This window comes from Piliocolobus tephrosceles, chromosome 4 (assembly GCF_002776525.5).
Source record: "Piliocolobus tephrosceles isolate RC106 chromosome 4, ASM277652v3, whole genome shotgun sequence".
NCBI classification, from domain to species: domain Eukaryota; kingdom Metazoa; phylum Chordata; class Mammalia; order Primates; family Cercopithecidae; genus Piliocolobus; species Piliocolobus tephrosceles.
In genome coordinates, this window is record NC_045437.1 from 99,292,652 (window position 1) to 99,307,164 (window position 14,513).

General features: G+C 35.9%; 1 protein-coding gene across 1 annotated transcript in view; it reads right to left on the reverse strand.

Annotated features, from left to right (window-relative positions):
• The window catches only part of SLCO6A1 (solute carrier organic anion transporter family member 6A1), a 144,462-nt gene that overhangs the window by 100,992 nt on the left and 28,957 nt on the right, over positions 1–14,513 (reverse strand). Inside the window, exons 2-4 of the mRNA XM_026454255.1 lie at positions 14,203–14,460; positions 11,377–11,562; positions 9,413–9,509 (exon numbers count right to left, since the gene is read on the reverse strand). Of these exons, the coding sequence (XP_026310040.1) occupies positions 9,413–9,509; positions 11,377–11,562; positions 14,203–14,460 (541 nt within the window). The remainder of the gene's footprint in view (positions 1–9,412; positions 9,510–11,376; positions 11,563–14,202; positions 14,461–14,513) is intronic.

Here is a 14,513-nt window from a genome sequence, read left to right on the forward strand (position 1 = left end):
ACTAAGGATGATGGCCTCCGGCTCCATTCATATCCCTCCAAAGGACACAATCTCGTTCCTTTTTATGGCTGTATAGTATTCCATGGTGTATATCTACCACATTTTCTTTGTCTAGTCTATCATTGATGGGCATTTAGATCAATTCTATTTATTTGCTATTGTGAATAATGCTGCAATGAACATACATATGCATGTGTCTTTCTAATTGGATGATGTTTATCTTTGGGTATATACCCAGTAATAGGATTGCTAGGTTGAATGGTATTTCAGTCTCTAGGTCTTTGAGGAATTACCGCACTGTCTTCCACAATGGTTGAACTAATTTATACTCCCACCAAGAGTGTAAAAGAGTTCCTTTTTCTCCACAGCCTCACCAGCATCTGTAATTTTTTGACTTCTTAATAGCCATTGTGACTTATGTGAGATAGTACCTCATTGTGGTTTTGATTTGCATTTCTCTAATGATTAGTGATGTTGAGACTTTTTTCATATGATTGTGGACCACATGTAAGTCTTCTTTTGAGTAGTGTCTGTTCATGTCCTTTGCCCACTAAATTTTAATGGAGTTTTTTTTTTTTTCTTGTAAATTTATATTCCTTATCAATGCTGGATATTATTAGACTTTGGTCAGATGCATAGTTTGTCAAAATTTTCTCCCATTCTGTAGGCTGTTTGTTTACTCTGTTGATAGTTTCTTTGGCTGTTCAGTAGCTCTTTAGTTTAATTAGATCTCAATCATCAATTTTTGCTTTTGTTGCAATTGTTTTGGTGTCTTCATCATGAAATCTTTGCCCATGCCTATTCCTGAATGGTACAGCCTAGGTTTTCTTCTAGGGTTTTTACAGCTTTGGGTTTTACATTTAAGTCTTTAATCCATCTTGAGTTGATTTTTGTATATTGTGATTTTTTGCATATGGTATATATGAAGTTCTGATTCCTTTGTAAACCTCGTCTTTACCAAAAATATAAAAACATTATCCTGGTATGATGATGCATGCCTGTAGTCCCAGCTACTCCAGAGGTGGGAAGATCACCTGAGTCCAGGAATCGAGGCTTTAGTGAGCTGTGATTACACCACTGCACTCCAGCCTGGGTGAGAATCTCTTAAAAAAAAAATAACAAAACTGGTGGCAGGCAAGAGATCTTTTGCAGGGGACCTTCCATTTATAAACCCATCAAATCTCATGAGACTTATTCACTACATATGAGTACAGTATGAGGAAAACTACCCCTACAATTCAATTATCTCCACTTGGCCCCACCCTCACCATGTGGGGATTATCACAATTGAAGGTGAGATTTGGGTAAGGACACAGCCAAACCGTATCAGTGTCCTTGAATGTTCTTTTGTATTTGTGTGGTATCAGTAGTAATATCTCCCATTTCATTTCTAATTGAGGTTATTTGAATCATCTTTCTTTCTTTCCTGGTTAATCTCACTAATGGTCTATATATTTTGTTTATCTTTTCAAAGAACCAGCTTTGTGTTTCATTTATCTTGTATTTTTTGTTTCAATTTCATTTAGTTCTGCTCTGATCTTTGTTATTTCTTTTCTTCTGCTGATTTTGTGTTTGGTTCATTCTTGTTTCTCTAGTTCCTTGAAGTGTGACCTTAGATGGTCTAATCATGCTCTTTCAGAGTTTTTTATGTCAGCATTTAATGCTATAAACTTTCCTTTTAGCATTGCTTTTGCTGTATCCCAGGGGTTTTGATAGGTTTGTGTCACTATTATCGTTCAGTTCAAAGAAATGTTTAATTTCCATATTGATTTCATTATTGATCCAGTAATCATTCAGGAGCAGGTTGTTTAATTTCCATGTATTTGCATGGTTTTGAGGCTTCCTTCTGGAGTAGATTTCCAATTTTATTCCACTGTGGTCTGAGAGGATACTTGATATGCTTTCGATTGTCTTAAATTTATCGAGACATATTTTATGGCCTATCATACAGTCTATCTTGGAGAATGTTTCATGTATTGATGAAAATAATATATCCTGCAGTTGTTGGGTAGAATGTTCTGTAAATATCTGTTAAGTTCATTTGTTCTAGGGTATATTTTAAGTCCATTGTTTCTTTGTTGATTTTCTGTCTTGATGACCTATCTAGTACTGTCAGTGGAGTATTGAAGTCCCCACTATTATTGTGTTGTCATCTATCTCATTTCTTACATCGAGTAGTAATTATTTTAAAAGTTTAGGAGCTCCAGCATTAAGTGCGTATATATTTAGGATTGTGACATTTTCCTGTTGAACTAGACTTTTTATCGTTTTATAATATCCCTCCTTTTCTTTTTTAACTGTTGTTGCTTTAAAGTGTGTTTTGTCTGATATAAGCTACTCCTGCTCACTTTTAGTTACCATTTGCATGGAATATCTTTTTTTACCCTTTCACTTTAAGTTTATGTGAGTCCTTATGTATTACGTGAGTCTCTTGAAGACAGCAGGTACTTGGTTTTCTTCTAGGGCTTTTATGGTTTCAGGTCTTATTTTTAAGTCTTTAATCCATCTTGAGTTAATTTTTGTATAAAGTGTAAGGAAAAGATCCACTTTCAGCTTTCTACGTATGGCTAGCCAGTTTTCCCAGCACCATTTATTAAATAGGAAATCCTTTCCCCATTGCTTGTTTTTATCAGGTTTGTCAAAGATCAGATGGTTGTAGATGTGTGGTGTTATTTCTGAGGCCTCTGTTCCGTTCCATTGTACTATGTGTCTGTTTTTGGTACCAGTACCATGCTGTTTTGGTTACTGTAGCCTTGTAGTATAGTTTGAAGTCAGGTAGCGCGATGCCTCCAGCTTTGTTCTTTTGGCTTAGGATTGCCTTGCCTGTGCAGGTTTTTTGTTTGTTTGTTTCATATGAAGTTTAAAGTAGTTTTTTTCCAATTCTGTGAAGAAAGTCATTGGTAGCTTGATGGGGATGGCATTGAATCTATAAATTACCTTGGGCAGTATGGCCATTTTCACGATATTGATTCTTTGTATCCATGAGCATGGAATAGTCTTCCATTTGTTTGTGTCCTTTTTTATTTTGTTGAGCAGTCATTTGTAGTTCTCCTTGAAGAGGTCCTTCACATCCCTTGTAAGTTGGATTCCTAGATATTTTATTCTCTTTGTAGTAATTGTGAACGGGAGTTCACTCATGATTTTGCTCTCTGTCTGTTCTTGGTGTATAGGAATGCTTGTGATTTTTGCACATTGATTTTGTATTCTGAGACTTTGCTGAAGTTGCTTATCAGCTTAAGGAGATTTTGGGCTGAAATGATGGGGTTTTCTAAGTATACAATCATGTCATCTGCAAACAGGGACAATTAGACTTCCTCTTTTCCTAATTGGATACCCTTTATTTCTTTTTCTTGCCTGATTGCCCTGGCCAGAACTTCAGTACTATGTTGAATAGGAGTGGTGAGAGAGGGCATCCCTGTCTTGTGCCAGTTTTCAAAGGGAATGCTTCCAGGTTTTGCCCATTCAGTATGATATTGGCTGTGGGTTTGTCATAAATAGTTATTTTGAGATACGTTCCATCAATCCCTAGTTTATTGAGAGTTTTTAGCATGTAAGGCTGTTGAATTTTGTTGAAGGTCTTTTCTGCATCTATTGAGATAATCGTGGTTTTTGTCATCGGTTCTGTTTATGTGATGGATTTTGTTTATTGATTTGCATATGTTGAACCAGCCTTGCATCCCAAGGATGAAGCCGACTTGATCATGGTGGATAAGCTTTTTGATGAACTGCTGGATTTGGTTTGCCAGTATTTTCTTGAGGATTTTCACACTGATGTTCATCAGGGATATTGGCCTAAAATTCTCTTTTTTTTGTTGTGTCTCTGCCAGGCTTTGGTATCAGGATGATGCTTGCCTCATAAAATGAGTTAGGGAGGATTCCCTCCCCCTTTCTATTGTTTGGAATAGTTTCAGAAGGAATGGTACCAGCTCTTGTTTGTACCCCTGGTAGAATTCAGTTGTCAATCTGTCTGGTTCTGGACATTTTTTCATTGGCTGGTTATTAAATATTGCCTCAATTTCAGAGCCTGTTACTGGTCTACTCAGAGATTCAACTTCTTCCTGGTTTAGTTTTGGGAAGGTCTATGTGTCCAGAAATTTATCAATTTCTTCTAGATTTTCTAGTTTATTTGCATAAAGGAGTTTATAGTATTCTCTGATGGTAGTTTATATTTCTGTGGGATCAGTGGTGATATCCCCTTTATCATTTTTTATTGTGTGTATTTGATTCTTCTCTCTTTTCTTCTTTATTAGTCTTACTAGCAGTCTATCTATTTTGTTAATCTTTTCAAAAAACCAGCTCCTGGATTCACTAATTTTTTCAAGGGTTTTTTGTCTCATGGAGTGTTCCCTTGAGCAGGAGATGTGGTGCTCTCCTGCTTCCCCTAGGGATGGGGCTTCCTGAAAGCTGGATTGTAGCGATTATCATTTCTCTTCTGGTCTCGCTACCCAGTGGAACTACCAGGCTTCAGGCTGGTACTGGGGAGTGTCTCTAAAGAGTCCTATAATGTGATTTTCTTAAGGCCTCTCAGCCATGGAATCCGGCACCTGTTCTGGTGGAGGTAGCAGGGGAATGCAGTGGACTCTGTTAAGGTCCTTGGTTGTAGTTTTGTTTAGTGCACTGGTTTTCTGGATTGTCCTTTGTGCTTGTAATAAAGGTGTCATGTGGAGAGACTCAGGACCTCTGTTAGCCAGGATGTTATAGGCAGTGGAGTTAGCTGTTGTTTTCTCCTTTCTTGGGGGCATGGTTGTTCTTTCATGAGTTGTTGTAATGATTTCTCCATGGTCATTTTTCACATGAGCCCATTAATGAAGACCTAGGTTGGTTTTTAAAAAAGAGACGGAGGCTCACTGACATTAACAGGATTGGTCATATTGTTCAACTGACTTGAGAACCTTCCAAAGTAAATCCCTTCTTCATGTGCCCCTTCAGAGAGGTTCAATCACATGTTCTTCTTACCACCTATTTTCCAGTCTTGCTCTTAGTCTCTAACTACCCAAACAAGCTGAATATAAATCATTAGATATTTATACCTCAGGCCATCTCTCCTATATTAAGTGGACAACCTTAATACAGGACGGCCTGAAGTTCTAACTGCTAGTAGGATTTCCTGTATCTTAAGGCCACTGTTTAGTGAAGCCATAATGGAGTAGCCATTCCTTTCTGAACATTCACACCCTTAAATGTTTCCTTTTCTCTGGAAATATTCTCTAGCATTGTTAAAATAACCCATACAACCCAGAATTTTTTAAAATTACTTTTGTCATTTGAATTAAATGCTATGCCCACTTAATTTTCTAAAGCCTTAATCCCAATCCACAACCTGTGATAATTTTAATAACTATGTCCAATTTATCACTAGCAAGAATATCTGTGCACACAAACATTCAACATAGTTCTGGAACCCTATTGCTATGTCTGATACTACTTCTAATACCACTCAGAATCCTACTGAGGATTCTGATACTAATGATACTACTTCTAATATCACTCAGAATATAGAAAATGTATACTTAACTCACACTGGATCATTTGAAGAGGCATAAGGGAACTATTTTTAGTAATGTGGGCAGACTTCAGGGAAAATAACAAGGCATAGTATAACATTCTGGGGCTAGCAATAGTAGCAACCTCTTATCACAGCCCTGAATGTCATTGGAACAGTGCTTAATAAATGTTGAGGGTATCCTGCTGATAGCCATGACCTTCAGAAGAGAAATACAACCAATCTAGGTACAAGCCTTCAGGAAGAACCTGAAAGAATAAATGCTGTAATCTTAAGCTTCCCCTGCCTTCTCATCTGCCAGTGACTCTCAGGGGCAAAAGCTAAGTGAAATCTAGAGTACAGAGGAATACATTGAGGCTGTCATTACAGGTCAGCCTCCCTGAGCAGAGGAGGATGGAGAAGATGTTAGAAAGATGAAGAGTAAATTTAGAGAGGCAAACAAAATATATTCAGCACACAGCTTATTCCCTGAAAACTTTTCTGTTCCCTTTTATGATATTTGTCTGGTAGTTACCAAAAATTTATACTAGCTAGGTAAGAACCCAAGTGAGTTGCCAGGGGACCTAGCAGGATGGTTTCCAGGTAGTATCTGTAGCAATAAACAACCATGGAACCATTCTTTGGTATCTCCGTTTCTACTAGTTCTTCCTTCATATGAACTCAGAATTTCAGAAATGGAAGGTTCACTTCTCTATTTTCTTAAAGTGGTAGGTATAGCTCCTTAATTAACTCCATTATCCCAAAAAGAGAACAAGAAAAGTTGAGGAGGAGGTAACTGATGGTACTAGTTCCCAATATATAATTAAAATACAGTTTAAAATATATATTTATAAAACAGTTGAAAGGAAATAGCAGAGATTACAGCAGAATTACTGTAAATGAAACAGAGCCTGGGAAAACCATAGAGAAAATAAACAAAACAAAGAGATGGTTTTTTAAAAGAGATTAACAAAATTGACAAACCTTGGCCAGAGAAATTAAGAAAAAGGAGATAAGACTCAAATAACAAAAATCAGAAATGAGCGGAAGACTTTACAACTAAATGCCACAGAAATAAGAAAAATCACAAGAAACTACTATGAATAATTATATCCCAACAAATTAGATAGCTTAGAAGACATGGATACATTTCTAGAAACATTCAACCTACCAACAAAATGATGAAGAAACAAAATATCTGAACAGACTTGTAACTAGTAAGGTGATTGAATCAAGTGTCAAAAACCTCCCAAAAAAGGAAAGCGCAGGGCCATATAGCTTTACTGGAGAACCGTACCAAATATTTCAATAAGCATTAACAATAATCCTCCTCAAAATTCTCCAAGTAATTGAAGAGGAGGGAACACTTCAAATTCTTTCTATGTGGCCAACCTACTCTAATACTAAACCTAGACAAAGATACTACAAGAAAACTACAGACTAATATCTCTGATGAATACTGATGAAAAAAATTATAATCAAAACACAAGCAAATTGAATGTAACAGCATATGAAAGGGATTATACATCATAATCAAGTGGGATTTATTCCTGGAATATAAAGATGGTTCAGCATATGAAAATAAATCAGTATAATACACCACATTAACATAATAGAGAAAAACCACATGATCGTATCAATTGATTCAGAAAAAGCATTTGACAAAATTCAATGCCCTTTTATGACAAAAACACTGAGAAAACTAGGAATACAAGGAAATTACACCTCAACCTAGTAAAGATCTTATATTAAAAGCCTACAGTTAACATCATGCTCAATGGTGAAAACCAGCAAGTTTTCTAAGATCAGGAACAAATCCATAGTTTGTTCTCCCCATGTTCAACATAGTACTGGAAGGTCCTAGCCAGAAAAAATTGGAGAAGAAAAAGAAATAAAAGGCATCCAAATTGGAGAGGAAGAAGTAAAATTATCTCTGTTCTCAGATGACATAATCTTATATATAGAAAACTCTAAGGATCATACATACATGCATGCACATACCGTATGCCTAACTATTAGAACTACTAAATGAATTTAGTAAAGTTACAGGATGCAATATCAACACACAAATATCAGTTGCATTTCCATACACTAACAATGAACAGTGTACAAGGAGAAAGACTTGCACATTGCAAACTATAAAACATTGCTGAAAAAAAGTAAAGACACAAATAGATGTAAAGCTATCCCATGTTTATGGATTAAACACGAGAGTTAATATTAATATTCTTAGAATTAGAATATTGTTAAAATGCTTATACAGCCCAAAATGAAACACAGATTTAATGCAATCCCTATCAAAATTCCAATGGCATTTTTTATAAAAATAGGAAAAATTCATGTGGAATCAGAAAAGACCCTGAAAAGCCAAATCAGTCTTGAAAAAGAAAAACAAAGTTGGAGGCATAACACTTCCTGATTTCAAATATATTGCAAAGCTACAGTCCTCAAAACAGTAGGGTACTGGTATAAAGACCGACACATAGACCAATGAAATAGAACAGAGAACCCAGAAATAACCCCTCATATATATGTTCAAATGATCTTTGACAAGGGTGCCAAGGCTACACAATGTGCAAAGAATTGTCTTCAAAAAACAATGTTGGGAAAACTGGATATCCACATGCAAAAGAAGGAAGTTGGACCCTTACCTTACACCATATACAAAAATTAGCTCAAAATGGATTAGACATCTAAACACAAGGCCTGAAACCATAAAATTCTTAGAGGAAAGCATAGGGAGAATGCTTCGTGACATTGGATTTGACGATTATTTTTAGGATATTACACCAAAATCCTAGGCAGCAAACCAAAAACAGACGAATGCACTATACAGAACTTAAAAACTTTTTTGCAGTAAAGGAAACAATTGGTGAAGTGAAAAGGCAACCTGCAGAATGGCAGAAAACATTTGCAAACCATGTATTGAAAAGAGGCTAATATGCAGAATATATAAAGAACTTCAACCCAACAGCAACAAAAAAGCAATTAAAAATGGCCAAAGGACTTGGATTGATAAAAGAAGGTATACAAATGGTCAAGAAGCATTGAAAAGATACTCAACACCACTAATAATCAGGGAAATGCAAATCCAAACCATAATAAGGTATCACCTTGGATCCATTAGGATGGTCACTATCAGAAAAACAAACAAACAGAAAAAACAAGTATTGGTGAGGATGTGGAGAAATTGGAACCCTGTGCACTGCAGGAATGTAAAACAGTGCAGTTTTTATAAAAAACAGTATAAAAGTTTTTCAAAAAAATAAAATTGGAAAAATAGACTTACCTTATGATCTAGCAATCCAATTTCTGAGTATATATACAAAAGAATTGACAACAGGATATCTGTGGGATATTTGTACACCTGTATTAATTGCAGCATTATTCACAATAGTAAAGAGCTGGAAGCAACTTAAATGTCCATTGAAAAATGAATGACTAAAGCCAATGTGATATGTACAATAATACAGTGGAGTATTATTCAGCCTTAAATTAAGAAGGATATCCTGTTATATGCTACAACATGCATGAAACTTCAAAATATTATTTAAAGTGAAATAAGTCAATCACAAAAAGACAAATACTGCATGATTCCAGTTTTATAAGGTGTCTAAAACAGTCAAACTCTCAGAAACAGAAAGTAAAACAATGACTGCATTTTTGCAAGATGCAAAAATTCTAGATATATATTGAAAACCAATGTGCACATAGTTAACAGTGCTGTACTATACACTTAAAAATGTTTAAGATTATACTTTAGATGTATTTATGTGTACAAATATGTGCATATAAGTCATATTTGCATATACTTCTTCTAAAATTATGGTTATTACAAATTAAATATGTGTGTTTATTTGTAAGCTATGGTAGCTATTTAGTAAATATTTTATACAATGTAAACAAAAGAAAGAAAAAATAATGCCTTACTTTGTTGCAGAAGTACTATCCTCAGGGACTTCAACTAGTGGTGCTCCTATCGCATAACCCATACCATATCCAATGATTGACGTAAATTCTGCAATACCTGTAAAATAAACAATGAACATCAAGCAATTTCATAAGCCAGCTTTGTTATGATAAAAATGGACTGAAATTGATTATTTCTGAAAGATTTTCATAGCATTCTGTATTAGTCAGAGTTCTCCAGAGAAACAATACCAGTAAAAGAGAGAGAAAAACAGTAATGGAAAACCAAACATGATTATGTTCTCACAAGTGGGAGCCATGCTATGAGAATGCAAAAGCATAAGAATGATATAATGGACTTTGGGGACTCGGGGGTAATGGTGAGAGGTGGGTGAGGGATAAAGGACTGCACATTGCGTATAATGTACACTGCTTGGGGGATGGGTGCATCGAAATCTCATAAATCACCATTAAAGAGCTTATCTATGTAACCAGATACCACCTGTTCCCCCTGAAACTACTGAAATTAAAAAAAAATTTAAACACAAAAATAAAAATCACCTTCAAAAAACAAAGAGAGAGAGAACAGAGAGATTCATTTTGAGGAATTGGTCCATACAAAACACAATTGTGAGGCCTAGCAAGTACCAAATTTGTAGGGCAGACCAGCAGGCTGGATGTTGCAGTTGGTGTTACAGTCTTTAGATAGAATTGCTTCTTCAGAAAACCTCAGTGTTTGCTCATAGAACCTTCAACTGATTGAATGAGGCCCACCCACATTATGAAATCAGTTTTGCTCAAATTCTGAGGACTGTAAATGTTCATCGCATCTAAAAACAACCATCACCAAAACATCTAGAGTAGTGTTTGTCCATACAACCAGGTGTCATAACCTAACCAAGCAAACACATAAAACTAACCATCATACGTATTATCCAATGCATGTAGTAGAGAAACTCAGTATATAATTCATTATACCTTATTTAATATATGTATTTAGTGTAATATAAATAAAATATATTTACTATAACTAGAAATTCAAAATGTCTTATTTTATTTAATTTGGGGTGCTCTAGCAAGGTGATACCTTAAAGTTATCATTACTTCTGCACCCTTCACCTTAGCTACCAGGATGCGTCAATACACCTTCACAATAAGTATATAAAAACAACTTTAAATTTATTTTCAAAAGTGATAGTTAGATAACCCTGTACAAATGGATGATCTACCAGGACTAGAATCTATTGCAATATAAGAGAGTACAGATTATCCTGAGATATAGCCAGGATTACTTCTTATGGGATACAGTAGCATAGACATTGTAAACAGGGATAGTATGCTATTATTAATTAAGTGTATATATATATGAATATACATATTTATAAATGTGCATACACATATACATAAAGAGTATAATTTTTATTACTTAAGAAGGTATTTTTTGTTTGTTTGTTTTTTTGTTTGAGAGTCTTGCTCTGTCACCCAGGCAGCAGTGGTGTGATCTTGGCTCACTGCAATCTCAACCTCCTGGGTTTAAGTAAGTCTCTTGACTCAGCCTCCAGAGTAGCTGAGATTACAGGTGCTTGCCACCACACCTGGCTAATTTTTTTGTATTTTTAGTAGAGACAAGGCTTCACTATGTTGACCAGGTGGTTTTGAACTCCTGAACTCAAGTGATCTGCCTGCCTCAGCCTCTCAAAGTTCTAGGATTACAGGCATGAGCCGCCATGCCTGGCCGAAAGTATGTGTTTTTTCAATTGCTCTATGTATTTTCGGTGACATTCAGGTGACATGTCTAGAATCCCAAATCTCAAACAACTCCTTAGAATTATGTGAATCAATGTGATTTGGAGGTTTGGTACACTAGTTATTTATTACAATATTATCATAAGGGCCAATAGTACTTTTGTATCAGCTTAGATATGCATACCAAAATTCAAGGAAAATCAAAATGGGTCAATCATAATAGAGGAGGTAAAACTTGCCTACATAGATACCAACTGAGTGTGTAGCAACGTTCTCATCAATAAAGGTTGTTCCAAGGATATAAAGAGGCACTCCTGCTATTCCCTGCATAGTCTGCCCAAGGGTGATGAAATACAGGTATTTTAATTGTAACGATGCATCACTGCTCTGGCAACCACTGACAACCTTTGTTTCTGTGCAAATATCTTTTGAAAAGACAATGATTACATTTTTGTTAATTGAACTCAAACATAAAACAAATGTGCAGCATTCTTTATCAAATATTTTACAAGCTATTTCCAAAATTATGCTTTTTTCTTTTAGTTAACATTTCATTTACATTGAATGTAGTAGTACTGCAATCAATTATCACGTTCTCAGAAAAATGCCATCACACAATTTGGACCAGACACAGCACACACCTGTAGTACCAGCTACTCGGAAAGGTGAAGTGAGAGGATTGTGACAAGCCTGGGCAACATATTGTGACCCTGTCTCCAAAATAAAAGATTAAAAAAAGGAAGAAATTGTGTGGGAATCCTGCAAAAGATGCATATATTATAAGCCAAAACATAAATGTGCATGCATGACTGTATGTATGTGTGCACAGATATGTTTGTGTATTTATATATATGCATTTACACATACACATATTCCTCTTAAATTTGACGTCTAGTTCCCCTGACTTTTGACCCTAGGCTAAAAGTATTTCTAATGTTCTAGATTATCTGCGTTATCAAAATAGTACCTTCTGAGTTTAGTTTTATGTTCACCTCTTTAACAATCTTTATATTCACTTTGTCTCACTCTGATTAAATAATTTCCCATTTTAGACCCACTAACTTTCAGAACATATGTTCATAAGGACAAGGCATTATACAGTGAACATTTCTTTCCATTAGAGTTAGTCATTATGTGGTCATCCACTAGATTTTAATTTCTTTCAGGTCATAGTGTATTTCTTATACTTTTTTTATTTACATGGTTATATAACAATATTAAGTAAATGCTTGTGTAATTAAATTTGTTTATAGATTGATAGATCCAGGCAATACTGTTAGACTATATTGGCCATGGTCATTCAGGTTGACATTTAACAAAATGCTCTTAAAATAATATTGTGTGGCCGGGCGCGGTGGCTCAAGCCTGTAATCCCGGCACTTTGGGAGGCCGAGACGGGCGGATCACGAGGTCAGGAGATCGAGACTATCCTGGCTAAGATGGTGAAACCCCGTCTCTACTAGATAATACAAAAAATTAGCCGGGCGAGGTGGCGGGCGCCTGTAGTCCCAGCTACCCGGGAGGCTGAGGCAGGAGAATGGCTTGAACCCGGGAGGCGGAGCTTGCAGTGAGCTGAGATCCGGCCACTGCACTCCAGCCTGGGCGACAGAGCAAGACTCTGTCTCAAAAAAAAAAATAATAATAATAATAATATTGTGGAAACACTATTAAAGTGCAGATTGCAATACAGTATACAAATGATATTTTCATCTGGTTTAGTATCCATGTGAAATGATTTTCACTCCATATAAAGTAGGAGGTAGTCTCTAGAACTGTCATTCAAATGCTGAAGGTTCAATTTTGTACAGACATGTTAACTTGTGATATCAGTGTCAATGTGATATTTCCAACACCCTGACCTCTTAGTTCCTTGAACGTTTTTCCTGTTATGCACTGTATTCCACCTACCTTAGCTAGTGATATGGTTTGGCTCTGTGTCCCCACCCTAATCTCATGTCAAATTGTAATTCCCAATGTTGCAGGAGGGACCTGGTGGGAGCAGGAGGGAGGACCAGGAGGGACTGGATCACAGGAGCAGATTTCCCCCTTGCTGTTCTCGTGATAGTGAGTGAGTTCTCATATGATCAGGTTGTTTGAAAGTATGTAACACTCCCCACTTTGCTCGCTCTCTCCTGCTACAATGCGAAGATATGCTTGCTTCCCCTTCAACTTCCACTATCATTGTAAGTTTCCTGAGGCCTCCCCAGCCCTCTTGTACAGGCTGAAGAACTGTGAGTCAATTAAATTGTTCTTTATAAATTACTCAGTCTCAGGTAGTTCTTTATAGCAGTCTGAGAACAGACAAATACAGCTAGTCATTTAAAATGTCAAAAATAATAACTACAAATCTTTCCCAATGATAATTTCAAGCATCTACATTCTAACCACTCCTATCTTTCCACTCACTCATTCTAGCAACCCAATTCCAACAATCCTTAAAAATTCATCAGGGCATATAATCCATTGATTCTGCTCCTTTTCACTATCCCGATATTCCCTTCATGTCCTTACTTCTTTCACTATCATCTAAATACTTTTAATTCCCTTGCTTTCTTTCAAATCATGCAACCCCATGATCAAACTGCAACCCTACTCAAAATAACTCTGCTTCCCACTCCCTACCTGTACTTTTAAAGCTTGATGTAGCTGCACAACCATGCAAATCCCACTTTGATTTCATGATTAATAAACTCAAGGAGGTCCTTCATGCTCCTGATAATCATAAAACATGCCCCCAATCGATTCACTCTTGCCTTCTCAAAGAAAATTCAAGTTGTTTCTTTCCCTTCTCCTAGGGATCACAGTACTGAGCTTCCTACTGACCAACATCTGAAAATAAATGTTTTCTATCAGTAGACTAAAACTAATCATTAACTTCCTCTATGATGACATGTATGTCCACTAGGATGCTACAGTTAGTTAATTAGCAAACTTGATCATATAAATCAGTATAGATGACTGGATAGATATACAGAAAACAATTATCACAGTCTATTTTAAGTTCCTTGAGCCAAGATTTAAATGAATGTTGATTTGATATATGACAGTATATTTTAAAACCTTACCTTCAATTCCTACCTTACTTTTATTATTTTCTTCATTAATGAATAGAACAGCACATAAAAGTGATCCAAGTCCTATGAAAAAGGCAGAAGCTACAAACCATATTACTTTTTTTCTGTCTCCATAGAATGCTATAAATATTACTGCCAGGCCAGATGAAATATCATAACTCAATTCCAATGCCAACTTTTCAAAGGTTTTCAGAGAATATTCCCTCTGAATATTGCCAATGCTGACATCTGTAAGACCAAGCACCACACCTAAAATGTAAAAAGAAAAAGAGAAAGCAATGATATGCATTTTAAGAAGGCAT